This window comes from Bufo gargarizans, chromosome 2 (assembly GCF_014858855.1).
Source record: "Bufo gargarizans isolate SCDJY-AF-19 chromosome 2, ASM1485885v1, whole genome shotgun sequence".
NCBI lineage: Eukaryota > Metazoa > Chordata > Amphibia > Anura > Bufonidae > Bufo > Bufo gargarizans.
Genome location: NC_058081.1, coordinates 479,275,242 through 479,296,681, shown reverse-complemented (window position 1 = coordinate 479,296,681; position 21,440 = coordinate 479,275,242). Strand labels below are relative to the sequence as shown.

Here is a 21,440-nt window from a genome sequence, read left to right as displayed (position 1 = left end):
GCAGTGCTATGATCTGGGGTTGCTGCAGTTGGTCAGGTCTAGGTTCAGCAACAGTATGTGCTCCAAGAATGAGGTCAGCTGACTACCTGAACATACTGATTGACCAGGTTATTCCATTAATGGATTTTTTCTTCTCTGATGGCACGGCCATATTCCAAGATGACAATGCTAGGATTCATCGGGCTCAAATTGGGCTCAAATTGCAAAATAGTGGTTCAGAGAGCATGAGACATAATTTTCACACATGGATTAACCCTATTGAGAATATTTGGGATGTGCTGGAGAAGGCTTTGCACAGCAGTCAGACTCTACCATCATCAATGCAAGATCTTGGTGAAAAATGAATGCAACACTGGATGGAAATAAATCTTGTGACATTGCAGAAGCTTATCGAAACAATGCCACAGCCACAGCGAATGCGTGCCGTAATCAAAGCTAAAGGCAGTCCAACAAAATATTTTTGGTGGCGACTTTTTTTTGGACAAGCAGTGTATAAACGCTACAGTTTTTATATAGTGTTACATATATGAAAAAGTTAAAATGATTTCATTTCTGGAAAATGTCACCTGAGGTCACTTTACTAGTCCTATCCCTTCTGTCCAAAAAATTAAAGCATGAGGCAGATGTGACGCACATTATTTAAGATGTGTCTGTATTACTGCAAATTATAAAGTGGAAACGATGCAATTAATCAATGTTCCATGGCAGAGAGGCTGCCATGAGTATCTACAGAGAAGGGCTTTCCACAACCTTAGGGAAACAGCAAGCTGTCACTGACCCAGGCACAGGTTTCACTTGATATTTATGCTTCTTGATCACCATTGTAATATGTTGTCTTAAAGGGGAGCAACAAACTTTGGCTTTTTTAAGTTAGCACCAAAATAGGGCAAATTCGTAAGAATCGAGTTATCCTGTCACCCATATGTGTCTCCTTTTAGAGGTTATTTTCAATATAACCCTGATAAATGTATAGGTATTCGGTTCCTCCTAATATTCAATACATAGCCATTGGCTATTAATTTCCTTTTTCACCATGTTTCCCTATTGCCCAAGAAGATGCCAGGGATCTGGCAAAACATGTCAGGGAGTAATGAATAGTGGTTTTTAATAGTGATCTATCACAGTTACAGAATTAAAACTCACTCGTGTTTCTGATGACAAGGCAGAAACAACTAAATGTGTTACACGGTAGGGAGTGTAAGTGGTAGTGCATGTCGCCGGCAATAGAAATTGACAGAGCAATATATGGACACACAGTGATAGGTTGCTGGGTTTTTAATGATTTATAAGCTTTGAGTGGATGAAATAAAAGTTGAGTTTTAATTCAAATAAAAAGGTTAATAAAACTTAAAGAGGACCTTTCATCGGTCTAAACATTGTGAACTAAGTATCATGATCTGTACAGCAGCACCCAGGGATCTCACTGCACTTACTATTATCCCTGGGCACCGCTCCGTTCTCCTGCTATGCCCTCCGGTATGTTCGGTCACTTGGTTATAGTAAGTGGAGACTTAGGGGATTAGGGGACTTGGTTATAGTAGGAGGAGACTGCCCTTGTTCTCCTGGGCGTCTACTTCTCCCATGCTGTAGCGCTGGCCAATCGCAGTGCAGAACTCACAGGCTGTGAGCTCTGCGCTGCGATTGGCCAGCGCTACAGCCTGGGAGAAGGCGACGCCCAGGTGAACAACGGCAGTCTCCCCCTACTATAACCAAGTCCTCGAACATACCGGAGGGCATAGCAGGAGAACGGAGCGGCGCCCAGGGATAATAGTAAGTGCAGTGAGATCCCTGGGCGCCGCTGTATATATCATGATACTTAGTTCACAATGTTTGGAGAGATGAAAGGTCCTCTTTGATATAAATGTAAAGAAAGGTGATTGTTAGCCAAAGGCTATGTATTAACTGATACTTTTAAATGTGACATCGAGACAATTCTAAGAAATAATGGATGAATTGCAGCCCAAATTGTTTAAAGGGGTTGTGCAGCCAGTACATATTGATCATCAGTTTCTGATTGGTGAGCGTCCAACTTCCAGCACTTCCGCCTATCAGCTGTTTCAAGAGGAGGTGACGCTCGTACGACAGTGCTTCCCCTTCAAGATTACACTGCATGGCGTCTCGCTTGTGGGAACCGTGCAGTATAATTACAAGTGCTCATCCCATTTAAGCGAATGGAACAAGCACTTGTAATTACACTGTGCCATTGAGACTTCCAAGACGACACACAGTGTAATCTTGAAGAGGAAGTAGTGCTCGTACAAGCACTGCCTCCTCTTCAAACAGCTGATCAGCAGGGATGCCAGGAGTTGGAACCCCACTGATCAAATATTGATGACCTATCCTGGGTATACAACCCCTTTTCTTAACTTTACTTAAATATTTACATGAATATGACCCCCTTCATCACAATCTAAAGTAAATACAAATCTAAATACAGACATTCCAAACTAGACACCCTAAATCAATACAAACACCAGACCAAACTCCTCAAACAAACAGACTTCCTTAATAAACAAACACCAGACCAGGCCCCCTAAGCAAATACTAATCCTATAAACCAATAGAAACTCAAGACCAAACTCCTTAAACAAATACAAACTCACTAAACACAGATACCAGACCCACTAAATCAACAGCAACGCCATACCAGACTCCGTAAACAAATAAAAACCTTGTAAATCCACCCCACCTAAACAGACTTCCTCACACCAAACCCCTTAAAATCCATTTAAGGGGACCTCTAAATAAATACAGACCTTAGACTAAACCCCCTAAATATATACAAACTCCCTAAATTCAGACATCAGAACAAAAACTGATTCCGTAAATAAACATAGATGCCATACAAGACCTCTAAACTAATACAAACCTCTGACCCCCTAAACAAATATAGACTTCTGAGACCACAGACCGGACCCCTAAAAAGCCTGACAATAGATCTCTAAATAAATACAGAATTCAAACTAGACCAAATTAACAGACCTTCTAAAAAAAAAGTTAACCTCATAAACAAAAACAGACCACAGACCCACTACATGAATACATACCAACTAACATAGCAAGACCCTAGACCACACTCACCTCTCCTGGTTCCTGCAGCTTGAAGTCCTCTTTACTGGCAATACTGCAGACAACATCCTGATGGAGGGTCTTGTGTCGGGACATTGTCTGCAGAGGCACCCAGCAGTGAAGAGAACTGCGGGAAGGAGGGGAGGTGTGTGGGTCATCAGAATGCAACGCCTGAGAGACTTGACTGTGCTTCTGGGGTCCAGGAGGTCTCCCCTTGTAATGCGAGCTTCCTGAATATTCTGGGAGAGTATGCAAGTATTGTTTAACATTACTGTAAACTTATAGCAAACATTTAGCAAAATTACTCACAATTAAGGTGACGGGTGATAGAAAGGCCCAACATGCTTTAAAATATATTCCTGGCTTAAATCCCAGCATCATTTGTATATCCCTGCAGAAACTCTTGATTCCTAGACAAGTAAAATATTACAAAAACAATTAAATGCCTTTTTAATAATTTTTTTGTTCATAAAAGAAATTGCCGATTGTGGTTGTGCTATGGAGCAGATGACATTGAAAACAGCTGAAGCAATAGACATGACCTTGAAATTACAATAATCTTGTGGTAGTTTTTGTTAACCTATCTGTTGGGCTTGGGTGATTTAACTTATTTGACTTGTTTTGTTACCACTAGAGATGAGTGAATTTCTTGAAAATTATTTTGGGTCCGATTGTAATGAATCTATTAAAAAATATCATTTGGGTCCGAATCGATTCTACATGAATCAAAAGTGTTTCAATTTGCCAGAAAATTTGTGTATGACATTAAAGTCTCCTAGGACTCATGTTTTTCTCTCTTGTATTTCAGTTTTTTTCCTCTCCTTTTTCTTTTTGCTTTTTAAGACAGTAATAGTAAATAATGTCAGAGTGACACTGACATATACAGTTGTGTTCAAAATAATAGCAGTCAGACATCACTAACCTGATTAATTACTGTTTTTGGTAGAAATGATATTTTATTACATGGCAAATAATTTACTAGCAGGTGTAGTAGAGTAATAGAAATCCAACAGACCCAACAGTCATGACATGCATGCTGCTGATTCTGTGTAATTGAATCACTAATTGAAAGGGTCATGTTCAACATAATAGCAGTGTGGAGTTCAATTAATGAGGTCATTTTTTTTTTTTTTTTTACCGGTGGCAATTATTGCCCTTATTTAAGGAAGAAAGGCAGCAGATGTTGTAATTGCAGGTTACAGTGCATTTCTCTCAGAAATTCTGAGGGAAATGGGTAGTTCTGGACATTGTTCGGAAGAACAGCATACCTTGATTTAAAAAGTTGATTGGAGAGGAAAACATATAAAGAAATGCAGAAAATGATAGGCTGCACAGCTAAAATGATCGCAAATGCTTTACAAAGGCAACCAAAACCTGAAAGTCGTGGAAGAAAGTGAAAAACTACCATTCGAATGGATAGAAGAATAGCCAAAATGGAAAGAACTCAGCCAACAATCAGCTCCAGGAAGATGAAAGAAGGTCTAAAGTTACCTGTGAGTACTGTTACAATTAGAAGACGCCTATGTTAAGCCAAGCTATCTGCAAGAAGCCCCTGCAAAGTCCCACTGTTGAAAAAAAGACATGTGCTGAAGAGGTTACAATTTGGCAAAGAGCACATTGACTTGCCTAAAGAGACATTTTGTGGACTGATGAAAGTTAGATTGTTCTTTTTTGGGGTCTAGTGGCCAGAGACAGTTTGTCAAAAGACCCACAAACACTGAATTTAAGCCACAGTACACCGTGAAGACAGTGTAGCGCAAGCATCATGAAATGGGGATGTTTCTCATACTATGGTGTTGGGCCTATTTATCGCATACCAGGGATCATGGATCAGTTTAAATACATCAGAAAACTTGAAGAGGTCATGCTGCCTTATGCTGAAGAGGAAATGCCCTTGAAACGGGTGTTCCAACAAGACAGGGACTCCAAACACACCAGTAAACCTGCAACATCTTGGCTCCAGAACAACAAGATTGACGTTATTGAGTGGCCAGCCCAATCCCCGGATCTTTATCCAATAGAAAACTTGTGGGGTGACATCAAAAATGCAGTTCCTGAGGCAAAACCAAGAAATAGAGAACTGTGGAATGTAGTCCAGTCATCCTGGGCTGGAATACCTGTTCACAGGTGCCAGAAGTTGGTTGACTCCATGCAACACAGATGTACAGCAGTTCTCAGAAACAGTGGTTATACAACTAAATATTATTTAAGTGATTCAAAGGAAAGCTAAATCTTCAAACATTTTTCAGTTTATATAGTGAATGTTTGAGTTTGTAAACAAGAATATAAACAATGCTATTTTTTTGAACAGCCTAATATTCACTTTTCTTGAAAAATTTGGGGAGGAACAACCCAAATTTGATATATTTTTCTTGATGTTTTGATTTGGAATAGAATGTGTAGTGTTCCCAATGCATTTGTATGTATGGAAATTAAAGCTATTAGTAGGATTTTGAGCTTTGTTAATTTTTTTTAAAACACACTGCTATTATTTTGAACACAACTGTATAAAGCTATATGCCTCCAGAGTATGATCCTCCTGTTTTGTGCTTTAGGCTTTAGACATTAGTAATGAGCTGCAGGGGCAATATTCGAATTTGCAATATTTCACAAATATTCGCCATAAATTTGCAAATTGGCCAATGAAATATGCGCGTATTGCGCGCTCAATACAGGCGTGGGTTTTGCTACATTTTTCAAGCTGCTAGAAGTTTCCCGAGACTAGAGAAAATTTTTGGCATGGCAGAACATTACAATAGCTTTATATGCAGATAGAGTGCTTCAATATATTCGCGGTTGCGCAAATTGGCAATTAATGATGTGCATATTTTTGCGCAATATGTGCAACTTCATATTTTAGCAGGTCTGACTACATATTACTGATTGGTGCATTAAGTATTGTTGTAAACTTGTGACATCACAGCACTATGTCTGTATAATGTATGTATGGACAGCAGAACCTACACTGTGCACCTCTGCTCCTCAGCTTTCCAGTGATGGCCACACCCCTTAGTGCACTGAGAGTTGGGGGCCTAACCTCTCTGTGCACCTCTGCTCCTCAGCTTTCCAGTGATGGCCACACCCCTCAGTGCACTGAGAGTTGGGGGCCTAACCTCTCTGTGCACCTCTGCTCCTCAGCTTTCCAGTGATGGCCACACCCCTTAGTGCACTGAGAGTTGGGGGCCTAACCGCTCTGTGCACCTCTGCTCCTCAGCTTTCCAGTGATGGCCACACCCCTTAGTGCACTGAGAGTTGGGGGCCTAACCGCTCTGTGCACCTCTGCTCCTCAGCTTTCCAGTGATGGCCACACCCCTTAGTGCACTGAGAGTTGGGGGCCTAACCGCTCTGTGCACCTCTGCTCCTCAGCTTTCCAGTGATGGCCACACCCCTTAGTGCACTGAGAGTTGGGGGCCTAACCTCTCTGTGCACCTCTGCTCCTCAGCTTTCCAGTGATGGCCACACCCCTCAGTGCACTGAGAGTTGGGGGCCTAACCTCTCTGTGCACCTCTGCTCCTCAGCTTTCCAGTGATGGCCACACCCCTCAGTGCACTGAGAGTTGGGGGCCTAACCTCTCTGTGCACCTCTGCTCCTCAGCTTTCCAGTGATAGCCACACCCCTCAGTGCACTGAGAGTTGGGGGCCTAACCTCTCTGTGCACCTCTGCTCCTCAGCTTTCCAGTGATGGCCACACCCCTCAGTGCACTGAGAGATGGGGGCCTAACCTCTCTGTGCACCTCTGCTCCTCAGCTTTCCAGTGATGGCCACACCCCTTAGTGCACTGAGAGTTGGGGTCCTAACCTCTCTGTGCACCTCTGCTCCTCAGCTTTCCAGTGATGGCCACACCCCTCAGTGCACTGAGAGTTGGGGGCCTAACCTCTCTGTGCACCTCTGCTCCTCAGCTTTCCAGTGATGGCCACACCCCTCAGTGCACTGAGAGTTGGGGGCCTAACCTCTCTGTGCACCTCTGCTCCTCAGCTTTCCAGTGATGGCCACACCCCTTAGTGCACTGAGAGTTGGGGGCCTAACCTCTCTGTGCACCTCTGCTCCTCAGCTTTCCAGTGATGGCCACACCCCTCAGTGCACTGAGAGTTGGGGGCCTAACCTCTCTGTGCACCTCTGCTCCTCAGCTTTCCAGTGATGGCCACACCCCTTAGTGCACTGAGAGTTGGGGGCCTAACCTCTCTGTGCACCTCTGCTCCTCAGCTTTCCAGTGATGGCCACACCCCTTAGTGCACTGAGAGTTGGGGGCCTAACCTCTCTGTGCACCTCTGCTCCTCAGCTTTCCAGTGATGGCCACAACCCTTAGTGCACTGAATCCATTATTTGCATAGAAAATAAAATTATTTTTTACTCGGGAATTTCACAACTGATTTTCACAGGACAGGTATCATTTTAATCAGTAGAATCAACCCTACCTGGGAGTATTCCTGGTTTGATCGTGTTGATTCTGCTGACATGGGCTGTTTAAAGAAACTGATATACATTCTGGATTCCCTGCATGGATCTAACGTGTTCTATCGCAGTTCAGTGTGATATCCACTTCCCTGCTGATCATTGCAGGTTTTGCAATTTCCACTTCATTATCACTCTTCCAAGACATCAGCAAGATGGGTCAGATACAGCCGCCATCTACGTGACTGTGCATCAGCAGTGCATATCTAATAGCTTGTGTGTGAGAGGCTAAATTTAATGCACTATCATGTGTTTCATACAGCATCACCATAATGATACTAACAGGGAAACAGGGAAATGCTACACTTAGATTACAAGGGTTATATAATTATAAATAATGGCTAATTATCACAGAATAAAGCTTTATTGTATAGAACAGAGCCCTCTATACATATATACATATACCAATAAGCCATGGTTTTGAAACTTCAAACCAACTTGCATAATATATTGGTACCCCTGTTCCACCAAAACATCTGTGATCCATAGGAGCTTGGACTCCACTTCTAAAGGTGTCCTAGAATATCTGCCACCAAGACGTTAGCATCAGATGCTATAAGACCTATGAATGGTAAAGTGGGGAATCTATGGATCAGATTTGTTTTTCTAACATATCCCACAGATATCAGATTGGATTAGAATTATACTGCTGAAGAAGCTACTGCCATTAGAGAATACCGTTATTGTGAAGGTTTGGTTGCACTTGGTTTGCAGTAATGTTTAGGTAGTTGCAGTGGCGTAACTAATAATGACTGGCCCCTTGACTGGATGTGTGAGTAATTAAGCGTTTGTGCGCCGGTCATACCCTGCTACTAACTGCCATCTAGCTCCTGGGCCCGCACACAGGTTGCTTGGTGCCTAGTTGAAGTGCCTGGTGGCTGATGTTCAAAGCTAAAAGGCTACTAAAAATACCTCCTGGAGTGAGCCCCGGTTCCTGTTCATGTGAGACATGGGCTCTGGCATGGCTGGCCTGCTTGCTCTGTGCTGTAATCACATGGTTGCCTGGGCCCCAGTGTAACTGGAGCAAAGGTTTGGCGGAGATACTGAAGGACGGACAAGATGGGGAGGCGCCAGAAAGAAAACCTCTATCATGGCTCTATGCAAGAGAATGCCACCCTACAGTCTGTCACACATACCTCACCATTAGGCCCACAAGCTACGCCAACAGGCCTGCAAACATCTCGCCGAGGGAAGGGAGCATAGGACCAAAATACAAAGATGGAGAGGTACCTCCTTCCTAGGACACTGGATATTGAAGAGGAGGGGGATATGAATGAGAGGTCTCATATTCAGCAGGGCGGGGCGGGGGGGGGGGAACTATCCTAGACACCAAGCCTTGTAATGAGGCCGTTATGGGTATTGAAGGTACTCCATTTTGTTTTCTCATGTCCAATATGTCCTTACAATATATTGGGAGATTTTAACAGATATGTTCATCCATATCTGGATAAATTCACTAGTTGTGATTCCTTGCTTGATAGTCCACGTACCCAATTCGGGCGTTTATTAGAGGAATTGAGGCTTTATTTATGATTTATGGAGGATAAATGTTCTGCCCAACAGGGTTAGGGAAAATTATTACAGATCTCACGTCTTCCGGAGCCTTGGTATTTCTGTAATGATTAGTGTGGTTATAGCACCATCTAGCGGTGTTAAGCTGTATGACACTTTGTTTTCCTGTTACAAAGACTACTGCATTGTGGGTGGTGCAAAGCATTGTGGGAGTACAAAGCATCCTAGGAGAGAGAAGTCTCCAGTCACCAGAGCACATTAGCAGAGCTGTCCTTCTGCATATCTCCTTCTTAAACGCTACCATCCTTGTAAAAGCATATCTGGTGAGAGATCTACCTTTGTTTTAGGGATATTATGTTATGCAGAGCTGTTCAGACAGTTATAATTTTTACTCAGGGAGTTACTACTGAGCTAGCCATGCAATCTTATGTATAGGCAGCCATTTTACCATGTACTTTAGTGTTAATGTAATGTTTTAGTACATGCTATTCTATGCTTAATACTTATACATGCTATTTGTATTCTTGTAGTTTTACCAGACAATCCTGTTTTGCCAATCAACAGTCCTGTTTTACAAATCAATTGCACACTTTTACAATCTCTCACTCACGCGCACCGCACAGAGCGTACAACCTATTGACCAATAAACAAGTTAGCCTGCAAAGAGCAGTCCTCTTATTTGGAAGACAGGAATGGTTTATGCTGAATGTCAGACTGCACACTGTGTGAACGTGTATGAAGACAGAACAATAAAGAACCCTGATATACGGTGCTTTTCATGTCACTCGACTACCTACAATACTCTTTTGAGAATAGATATGGCCTTGGACAATGAACAAATGTCATCTATGTGTTTAGAAGCAGTGTATCTTGCGCAAGGTTTGTCAGCTCATTCTCCATTAAAAATTAGCTGTACGTTTGGGAGTTTAGGAAACATACAAAAAAATAATCAGGCCATGGAAATTAAATCGCCGTTGGCTTACAGTGATACCATTAGATAGGATTGAAAGAGATCTTAAAGCATATTTTGAAAATAATCTAGATTCCGTGGCTCTAAGTACTGTGTGGGATGTTATGAAGGCCTGGGTTACAGTCTCTGTAATACAACAAATAAATAGGGTGAAACTACAAACTAGTCTTCTAGGTAATAATCTACGTTTCCATTTGGAGGAATCGGAAAGAGCAATGATTGCCGAGAACAATTCCATAAATAGAGACGCTTGGCAGGAGGCACATAAATAATTTAATACCTATTTAATGGATTTGGCCATACATAAGAGATCTTTTATGCATCAGAAGTACTATGAAGAGGGGGAAAAGGCGGGTCGAATGCTGGCCATCTTAGCTCGGGATCACACCACCCCTCCATGTGTCCCGTTTTGCGAGCAAAGGGGGTGCATTGACATCTGACAAAAATGAGTCACTTGATATTTTTCAAAGATATTATGCTTCACTGTAGTCCTCTAAAGGTGATAAAGGGTTTCTGTCATCAGCAAAATCGTTATGTAGCTGGCTGACATTAGCGATGTGCTAATGTCAGCAGAACATAACTGTGTGACTTATATCTCCCTGCCTGCCACAGTTTGCGCTAAATAATGACTTTTATAATATGCAAATGAGCCTCTAGGTGCTAGCGGGGCATTGCTGCAGCACCTAGAGGCTCCGTCCTCTCACCGTTTGGCACGCCCTTGTAAGGGTGATTGACATCCTCGGTCTCCTCCGTGCCCCGCAAATCCCACGCCTGTGTCGTCCATTTTAGTATTAGGCGCAGGCGCAGTGAGTGAATGACGCTTCACTAGCCGGCCTTCTTCCAATGCTGCATCCTGTTGCCGTTACACATGCACCCAGCTATCGCATGATGTAAACGAAAATGTGATTTATCAGAGCTGGCCACCTTCTTCCATTGCTCAATGGTCCAGTTCTCCATGCACATCAATGAGCCTTGGTGTCCACGAACCAGTTCATGTGTTTTCCTTCCTTGAACCATTTTGTTAGGGAATAACCATTGGAAAAATGCCACAAAACCTACTGGTTTAGAAATGTGTTGAGCTAGTCATCTAGTCCTTGTATTGGTCTGATGAAGGGGCCATTCCAGCCCCAAAAGGCATTACCTGAACAACCTAAATAAACAGTTTAAAGCTTCTATTAGTGGATATTTTATTACCTCGGCTGCTCGGGCTGCTGTATCCCATCTTCTGCTCTTCTAAATAACACTAATACCATAGTCATATGCCCACATTTATAACTCAAGTTATACCGGCAAATAAGTCATACAGTCATAGTGCTAATGCCAATAATGGTTCTCACAATAATAATCATGACATATTAATATCATTTTATATTTCAGTACAAGTTATTACTTTCCCACATAGAACACATAGCATTGGATAGACATGAACATGGAAATGATAAAATATCACATCTTACCATAAACTCTTGAAACTGCAAGGCAGAATGTGATGACTAACACCAGTAGACCAAACCCTGCGCTATAGTCATCCAATAAGACCAACCAGTACATTCCACCCTAAGATATACAGATAAAACATTTGGTATACATATTACAAGTAGCTTCATTTAATGTTGTTTATAGTAACTAAGTGTTGTTCTACATGGTTTGTAAGATACATTATGTGGGAAGGGAGGTCCAGAGGTGACCTTGTGAATCTCCTGCAAAATCTTTAACATGCTCCCACCTACTGTGTGCCATTGATAATGCCGATGCCGTTATATTTAGAAGGGGGACCTTTGGATGCCTTACGGCACCAGGGTTTGTGAGTGACTGCGTTTTCTGTTCTATAACTACACCAGGCTTGCCACCACTAGTGTAATAATTGTAGGTGTTCTGTGGTGACACAGACTGAGCTTTTTACTTGCCATGACTAGTCATATGCTACCCTAAAATATAACTTGAGCTAACCTTATCTTATCACTTATCTCGATTATAAATATAGAGTTACTTAGTTGTAGCTTTTATATATATATATATAATATCATTTAATCCTCCTTTTCAATACCTTGGATATTATCTGGAAAGTACCTTCTACACCCAACATTTTGAAGTTTGATCATCCAAACTATGATTTCCTTTCCCAGGATATCTCTGTAAATGTGGTTACAGTGTCAATCCCTTTTTATCTAGAGCTAAAAGGATGACCTGGCTTTCAAGGGTATATTTCCTCTATTTCATTTAATGTGTGTGTGTGTGTGTGTGTGTGTGTGTGTGTGATTAATAGATATCCACAGTGTCCCCAGAACAGTGACCTCCTCAGTACCCCACCCCCTTAACAATAAGTTCTATAGCAGCCCATCCCCTTAACAGTGATGTCCACAGCACCCCACCCCTTTACAGTGATACCCTCACAGTACCCCGCCCCCTTAAAATGTTACATTTACAGCACCCATAATTTGCCTATAGTCCTAAGGGAGCATTCACACGACCGTGTTTTTCTTCCGCGCTCTGCAATTTCTATGGGTCTGCAAAAATTGCCAATGCCTTTCATTGTCATCTGTGTGCTGTCCGTTCCGTGTGTCCGTTCCTTTTATTTTAGAACATGTCCTATACTTGGCCGCAAATTGCGGTCCGTGGCCCCATAGAAAGTCAATGGGTCCGTAAAAAACGGATAGCACACGGAAATGCATCCGTATGTCATCCATTTTTTGCAGACCCTTGGACTGAAAACATTCTAGGAAACGCCATTTCAGTGGACCGTGAAAAACGGATGACACACGGAAGCACCACGTCGGTATTATACGGACTTACGGAACGGAAACAGAAAGATAACTGAAGACATACAGAACACACAGATCCGTGATTTGCGGACCGCAAAACCAACACGGTCGTGTGACCTCCACAGCACCCTGCCCCCTTAACAGAGACTTCCACAGCACCCGCCCCTTTAACAGTGACCTTCACAGAACCCTGCTCCCTTAACAGTGACCTCCACAGCGGCTGCCTGTCACGGTGGGCGTGCACTCAGACTCACAGATAACCCACCAACCAGGCTCTGGGCGAGAGATAGGGGAAGGGTCACCTCCTAGCTAATCCCTGACCTCTTTCCCTGCACTGCTTAGCCCACATGCAGACCTTAAAGGTAGGTGTGATGTGTCCTCGTGCCTGGGCTGAGAAAACCCTAAATTCCCTGAGAGGGGAAATAGGAGCAGCCTGCTCGCACAGAACCTGGAAGGGAGAGATGACACAAACAACCAAACTTGAAATACACTTATCTTTCTGAGCTGGAACAGACAACCTTCCTTCCTAGCTTCCAAGACCACAATGATTCTTATAATCCGCTCAGAGCACTGAGCTGGTGTGCTATTTAAACTAATGACCCCACCCAGTGCACCTGATGAGAGGCGGATCCAGCACGGCTCCAAAACAAACACTAAACTCGTGCTGCTATCCTGGCCGACGTCCGCACATCGTCAGAGTGGGGCATGACACTGCCCCTTTAATAGTGACCTCCACAGTCCCCTGCCTCCTTAACATAAACCTACACACGGCCCACCCCTTTGACAGTAACATCCACAGGACCCCACCTCCCTAACAGTGACTTCCACTGCGGCCACCCCTTTGTTAGTGACCTCAACAGTACCTGATCCTTTAACAGCGACCTTCACAGTACCCTGACCCCTTAAGAGTGACCTCCACAGTGCCCCGTTCCTTTAAAATGTGACCTCCACAACACCCTGCCCCCTTAACATTAATGTTAAGCAGCCCACTCCTTTACATTGACCCCTATAGTGGACCATCTCCTTAACTGTGACCTCCACAGAAACCTGCCCCCTTTACTGTGACCTCCACAGCACTCCACTCCCTTAACAGTGATGTCCTCAGAGCTCCGCCCCATTAACAGTGTTATCCACAGGTGACCTATAGCAGTGAAGAAAAATGGCTTAGTTTTTATGGAAACCTGGTGTGAAACTGTGAGTTTGTCAAGACTGAAGGACCTGCGAGCTTCAATCGGCTGATAAGGGTCATGTGACCGTGTGTATGGCAGTTAGAATATGAGTGAAAACAGCAGGACCGATCTGCACCAAATTTGGCACATATTAGTTGTCTGGGAAGGTTCCCATGATATTCCCCCCAAAAATGCAAAAATTGCACCATTACATGACCTGCATTAGCTAATAGAAGCCTGCAGGTCTTTCACTTATATCCCAACTGCCATACACACGGTCACATGACCCTTATCAGCCAATAAACGCTCGCAGCCCCTTAGTCTCGACATATACACAGTTTTACACCAGGTTTCCATAGCAATCCTAGCGATTTTTCTTCACTGTAGTAGGTCACCTTTAAAGGGGCAAGGTACGATGGATGACACTGTTACAGGAGCAGAGTGTTGTGAAGGTCACTGTTAAGGGGGCGGGCACTGTGGAAGTTACCATTAAGGAGGCAGGGGACTGTGGAAGTCACTATTAAGGCAGTGGGGTACTGTGGAGGTTACTGTTAAGGGAGCGGGGTACTGTGGCAGTCACTGTTAAAGGGGCGGGTGCTGTGGAGGTCAGAGAACCGTGGAGGGGGCAGTCTGCAGTTAAGGGGGCAGTCTGCTATGGAGGTCAGTATTAAGGGGGCTGGGTGTTGTGGAGGTCACATTTTAAGGGAACGGAGCTCTGTGGGGGTCACTGTTAAGGTGCGGGTTATTATGGAGATCACTGTTAATGAGACATGGGACATGTGAAGGTCACAAATAAAGGGCTGGCCACTATGGAGGTCACTGTTAACCCCTTAAGGACCAGGCTCATTTTCACCTTAAGGACCAGGCTATTTTTTGCAAATCCGACCAGTGTCACTTTATGTGTGAATAACTTTTAAAAGCTTTATTTATCCAGGCCATTCTAAGATTGTTTTTTCATCACACATTGTACTTCATGACTAGGGATGAGCGAACCCGGACATTTTCGTGACACGGACCCGAACCCGGACATTTTCGTAAAAGTCCGGGTTCGGGTTCGGTGTTCGTCGCTTTCTTGGCGCTTTTGTGACGCTTTCTTGGCGCTTTTTGAAAGGCTGCAAAGCAGCCAATCAACAAGCGTCATACTACTTGCCCCAAGAGGCCGTCACAGCCATGCCTACTATTGGCATGGCTGTGATTGGCCAGAGCACCATGTGACCCAGCCTCTATTTAAGCTGGAGTCACATAGCGCCGCCCGTCACTCTGCTCTGATTAGCGTAGGGAGAGGTTGCGGATGCGACAGTAGGGCGAGATTAGGCAGATTAACTCCTCCAAAGGACTTCACTTGATTAATCGATCGATCTGCAGCTGTGCATCATTGAGCTGCTGAAATTCAAATGCTCACTCACTGTTTTTAGGCTGCCCAGACCGTTTGTCAGTCACTTTTTTCTAAGGTGATCGGCGGCCATTTTGTGTCTTGTGCGGTGCTGCGACCAAGTGCATCCAAGCTGCGACCAAGTGCATTTAACCCTCAATGGTGTGGTTGTTTTTTGGCTAAAGCCTACATCAGGGTGAAGCTGTCACACCAAGTGCATTTAACCAGCAATAGTCTGTTCATTTTTTTGGCCATATACTAAATCAGGGGCAAGCTGCGCCTGTCACCAAGTGCATTTAACCCTCAATGGTGTGGTTGTTTTTTGGCTAAAGCCTACATCAGGGTGAAGCTGTCACACCAAGTGCATTTAACCAGCAATAGTCTGTTCATTTTTTGGCCATATACTACATCAGGGGCAAGCTGCGCCCGTCACCAAGTGCATTTAACCCTCAGTAGTGTGGTGCGTCAAGCTGTGACACCAAGTGCATTTAACCAGCAATAGTCTGTTCATTTTTTGGCCATATACTAAATCAGGGGCAAGCTGCGCCCGTCACCAAGTGCATTTAACCAGCAATAGTGTGGTTATTTTTGGCCATATCCCAGTCTAATTCTGTCACTAAATCCATACCGGTCACCCAGCGCCTAAATACTAGGCCTCAAATTTATATCCCGCTAAATCTCTCGTTACCGCTGTCCTGTTGTGGCTGGGAAAGTTATTTAGTGTCCGTCAAAGCACATTTTTTGTTCTGGGTTGAAGTACAATTCCCAATTTAGCAATTTCATAATTTAGTGGTTCCTGCTATATCAGAGCTATTTGAAATCTATCCCTAAAAGGGTATATAATATTCAAGGTGCACATTGGGTCATTCAGAATAACTTCACACACACCCGCTACTGTGTATTTCCAAGTCTAATTCTGTCACTAAACCCATACCTGTCACCCAGCGCCTAAATACTAGGCCTCAAATTTATATCCTGCTAAATCTCTCGTTACCGCTGTCCTGTTGTGGCTGGGAAAGTTATTTAGTGTCCGTCAAAGCACATTTTTTGTTCTGGGTTGAAATACAATTCCCAATTTAGCAATTTCATAATTTAGTGGTTCCTGCTATATCAGAGCTATTTGAAATCTATCCCTAAAAGGGTATATAATATTCAAGGTGCACATTGGGTCATTCAGAATAACTTCACACACACCCGCTACTGTGTATTTCCAAGTCTAATTCTGTCACTAAACCCATACCTGTCACCCAGCGCCTAAATACTAGGCCTCAAATTTATATCCTGCTAAATCTCTCGTTACCGCTGTCCTGTTGTGGCTGGGAAAGTTATTTAGTGTCCGTCAAAGCACATTTTTTGTTCTGGGTTGAAATACAATTCCCAATTTAGCAATTTCATAATTTAGTGGTTTCTGCTATATCAGAGCTATTTGAAATCTATCCCTAAAAGGGTATATAATATTCAAGGTGCACATTGGGTCATTCAGAATAACTTCACACACACCCGCTACTGTGTATTTCTAAGTCTAATTCTGTCACTAAACCCATACCTGTCACCCAGCGCCTAAATACTAGGCCTCAAATTTATATCCTGCTAAATCTCTCGTTAACGCTGTCCTGTTGTGGCTGGGAAAGTTATTTAGTGTCCGTCAAAGCACATTTTTTGTTCTGGGTTTAAATACAATTCCCAATTTAACAATTTCATAATTTAGTGGTTTCTGCTATATCAGAGCTATTTGAAATCTATCCCTAAAAGGGTATATAATATTCAAGGTGCACATTGGGTCATTCAGAATAACTTCACACACACCCGCTACTGTGTATTTCCAAGTCTAATTCTGTCACTAAACCCATACCTGTCACCCAGCGCCTAAATACTAGGCCTCAAATTTATATCCTGCTAAATCTCTCGTTAACGCTGTCCTGTTGTGGCTGGGAAAGTTATTTAGTGTCCGTCAAAGCACATTTTTTGTTCTGGGTTGAAATACAATTCCCAATTTAGCAATTTCATAATTTAGTGGTTCCTGCTATATCAGAGCTATTTGAAATCTATCCCTAAAAGGGTATATAATATTCAAGGTGCACATTGGGTCATTCAGAATAACTTCACACACACCCGCTACTGTGTATTTCTAAGTCTAATTCTGTCACTAAACCCATACCTGTCACCCAGCGCCTAAATACTAGGCCTCAAATTTATATCCTGCTAAATCTCTCGTTAACGCTGTCCTGTTGTGGCTGGGAAAGTTATTTAGTGTCCGTCAAAGCACATTTTTTGTTCTGGGTTTAAATACAATTCCCAATTTAACAATTTCATAATTTAGTGGTTTCTGCTATATCAGAGCTATTTGAAATCTATCCCTAAAAGGGTATATAATATTCAAGGTGCACATTGGGTCATTCAGAATAACTTCACACACACCCGCTACTGTGTATTTCCAAGTCTAATTCTGTCACTAAACCCATACCTGTCACCCAGCGCCTAAATACTAGGCCTCAAATTTATATCCTGCTAAATCTCTCGTTAACGCTGTCCTGTTGTGGCTGGGAAAGTTATTTAGTGTCCGTCAAAGCACATTTTTTGTTCTGGGTTTAAATACAATTCCCAATTTAACAATTTCATAATTTAGTGGTTTCTGCTATATCAGAGCTATTTGAAATCTATCCCTAAAAGGGTATATAATATTCAAGGTGCACATTGGGTCATTCAGAATAACTTCACACACACCCGCTACTGTGTATTTCCAAGTCTAATTCTGTCACTAAACCCATACCTGTCACCCAGCGCCTAAATACTAGGCCTCAAATTTATATCCTGCTAAATCTCTCGTTAACGCTGTCCTGTTGTGGCTGGGAAAGTTATTTAGTGTCCGTCAAAGCACATTTTTTGTTCTGGGTTTAAATACAATTCCCAATTTAACAATTTCATAATTTAGTGGTTTCTGCTATATCAGAGCTATTTGAAATCTATCCCTAAAAGGGTATATAATATTCAAGGTGCACATTGGGTCATTCAGAATAACTTCACACACACCCGCTACTGTGTATTTCCAAGTCTAATTCTGTCACTAAACCCATACCTGTCACCCAGCGCCTAAATACTAGGCCTCAAATTTATATCCTGCTAAATCTCTCGTTAACGCTGTCCTGTTGTGGCTGGGAAAGTTATTTAGTGTCCGTCAAAGCACATTTTTTGTTCTGGGTTGAAATACAATTCCCAATTTAGCAATTTCATAATTTAGTGGTTTCTGCTATATCAGAGCTATTTGAAATCTATCCCTAAAAGGGTATATAATATTCAAGGTGCACATTGGGTCATTCAGAATAACTTCACACACACCCGCTACTGTGTATTTCTAAGTCTAATTCTGTCACTAAACCCATACCTGTCACCCAGCGCCTAAATACTAGGCCTCAAATTTATATCCTGCTAAATCTCTCGTTAACGCTGTCCTGTTGTGGCTGGGAAAGTTATTTAGTGTCCGTCAAAGCACATTTTTTGTTCTGGGTTTAAATACAATTCCCAATTTAACAATTTCATAATTTAGTGGTTTCTGCTATATCAGAGCTATTTGAAATCTATCCCTAAAAGGGTATATAATATTCAAGGTGCACATTGGGTCATTCAGAATAACTTCACACACACCCGCTACTGTGTATTTCCAAGTCTAATTCTGTCACTAAACCCATACCTGTCACCCAGCGCCTAAATACTAGGCCTCAAATTTATATCCTGCTAAATCTCTCGTTACCGCTGTCCTGTTGTGGCTGGGAAAGTTATTTAGTGTCCGTCAAAGCACATTTTTTGTTCTGGGTTGAAATACAATTCCCAATTTAGCAATTTCATAATTTAGTGGTTCCTGCTATATCAGAGCTATTTGAAATCTATCCCTAAAAGGGTATATAATATTCAAGGTGCACATTGGGTCATTCAGAATAACTTCACACACACCCGCTACTGTGTATTTCCAAGTCTAATTCTGTCACTAAACCCATACCTGTCACCCAGCGCCTAAATACTAGGCCTCAAATTTATATCCCGCTAAATCTGTCCCTAGTGCTGTAGCTGGGCGAGTTATTTAGTGTCCGTTCAAGCACATTTCTTGTTCTGGGTTGAAATACAATTCCCAATTTAGCAATTTCATAATTTAGTGGTTTCTGCTATATCAGAGCTATTTGAAATCTATCCCTAAAAGGGTATATAATATTCAAGGTGCACATAGGGTCATTCAGAATAACTTCACACACCCGCTACTGTGCATTTCCAAATCTAATTCTGTCACTAAACCCATACCTGTCACCCAGCGCCTAAATACTAGGCCTCAAATTTATATCCCGCTAAATCTCTCGTTACCGCTGTCCTGTTGTGGCTGGGAAAGTTATTTAGTGTCCGTCAAAGCACATTTTTTGTTCTGGGTTGAAATACAATTCCCAATTTAGCAATTTCATAATTTAGTCGTTTCTGCTATATCAGAGCTATTTGAAATCTATCCCTAAAAGGGTAGATCATATTGAAGGTGCACATAGGGTCATTCAGAATAACTTCACACACACGCTTCTGTGCATTTCCAAGTCTAATTCTGTCACTAAATCCATACCGGTCACCCAGCGCCTAAATACTAGGCCTCAAATTTATATCCCGCTGAATTTGAATACAATACATTGGGCCAAATAATATATTTGTTGTTGTGGTGAACCATAACAATGAGAAAAACATCTAGTAAGGGACGCGGACGTGGACATGGTCGTGGTGGTGTTAGTGGACCCTCTGGTGCTGGGAGAGGACGTGGCCGTTCTGCCACATCCACACGTCCTAGTGTACCAACTACCTCAGGTCCCAGTAGCCGCCAGAATTTACAGCGATATATGGTGGGGCCCAATGCCGTTCTAAGGATGGTAAGGCCTGAGCAGGTACAGGCATTAGTCAATTGGGTGGCCGACAGTGGATCCAGCACGTTCACATTATCTCCCACCCAGTCTTCTGCAGAAAGCGCACAGATGGCGCCTGAAAACCAACCCCATCAGTCTGTCACATCACCCCCATGCATACCAGGGAAACTGTCTCAGCCTCAAGTTATGCAGCAGTCTCTTATGCTGTTTGAAGACTCCGCTGGCAGGGTTTCCAAAGGGCATCCACCTAGCCCTTCCCCAGCGGTGAAAGACATAGAATGCACTGACGCACAACCACTTATGTTTCCTGATGATGAGGACATGGGAATACCACCTCAGCATGTCTCTGATGATGACGAAACACAGGTGCCAACTGCTGCGTCTTTCTGCAGTGTGCAGACTGAACAGGAGGTCAGGGATCAAGACTAGGTGGAAGACGATGCAGGGAACGATGAGGTCCTAGACCCCACATGGAATGAAGGTCGTGCCACTGACTTTCACAGTTCGGAGGAAGAGGCAGTGGTGAGACCGAGCCAACAGCGTAGCAAAAGAGGGAGCAGTGGGCAAAAGCAGAACACCCGCCGCCAAGAGACTCCGCCTGCTACTGACCGCCGCCATCTGGGACCGAGCACCCCAAAGGCAGCTTCAAGGAGTTCCCTGGCATGGCACTTCTTCAAACAATGTGCTGACGACAAGACCCGAGTGGTTTGCACGCTGTGCCATCAGAGCCTGAAGCGAGGCATTAACGTTCTGAACCTGAGCACAACCTGCATGACCAGGCACCTGCATGCAAAGCATGAACTGCAGTGGAGTAAACACCTTAAAACCAAGGAAGTCACTCAGGCTCCCCCTGCTACCTCTTCTGCTGCTGCCGCCTCGGCCTATTCTGCTGCTGCCGCCTCGGCCTCTTCCTCCGCCTCTGGAGGAACGTTGGCACCTGCCGCCCAGCAAACAGGGGATGTACCACCAACACCACCACCACCACCTCCGTCACCAAGCGTCTCAACCATGTCACACGCCAGCGTTCAGCTCTCCATCTCACAAACATTTGATAGAAAGCGTAAATTCCCACCTAGCCACCCTCGATCCCTGGCCCTGAATGCCAGCATTTCTAAACTACTGGCCTATGAAATGCTGTCATTTAGGCTGGTGGACACAGACAGCTTCAAACAGCTCATGTCGCTTGCTGTCCCACAGTATGTTGTTCCCAGCCGGCACTACTTCTCCAAGAGAGCCGTGCCTTCCCTGC

At 43.4% G+C, this 21,440-nt stretch overlaps 1 protein-coding gene across 1 annotated transcript in view; it reads right to left on the bottom strand.

Annotated features, from left to right (window-relative positions):
• Positions 1 to 21,440, bottom strand: part of SLC6A7 (solute carrier family 6 member 7) — a 115,052-nt gene that overhangs the window by 22,714 nt on the left and 70,898 nt on the right. The window contains exons 11-12 of the mRNA XM_044277870.1: positions 11,460 to 11,559; positions 3,379 to 3,479 (exon numbers count right to left, since the gene is read on the bottom strand). Of these exons, the coding sequence (XP_044133805.1) occupies positions 3,379 to 3,479; positions 11,460 to 11,559 (201 nt within the window). The remainder of the gene's footprint in view (positions 1 to 3,378; positions 3,480 to 11,459; positions 11,560 to 21,440) is intronic.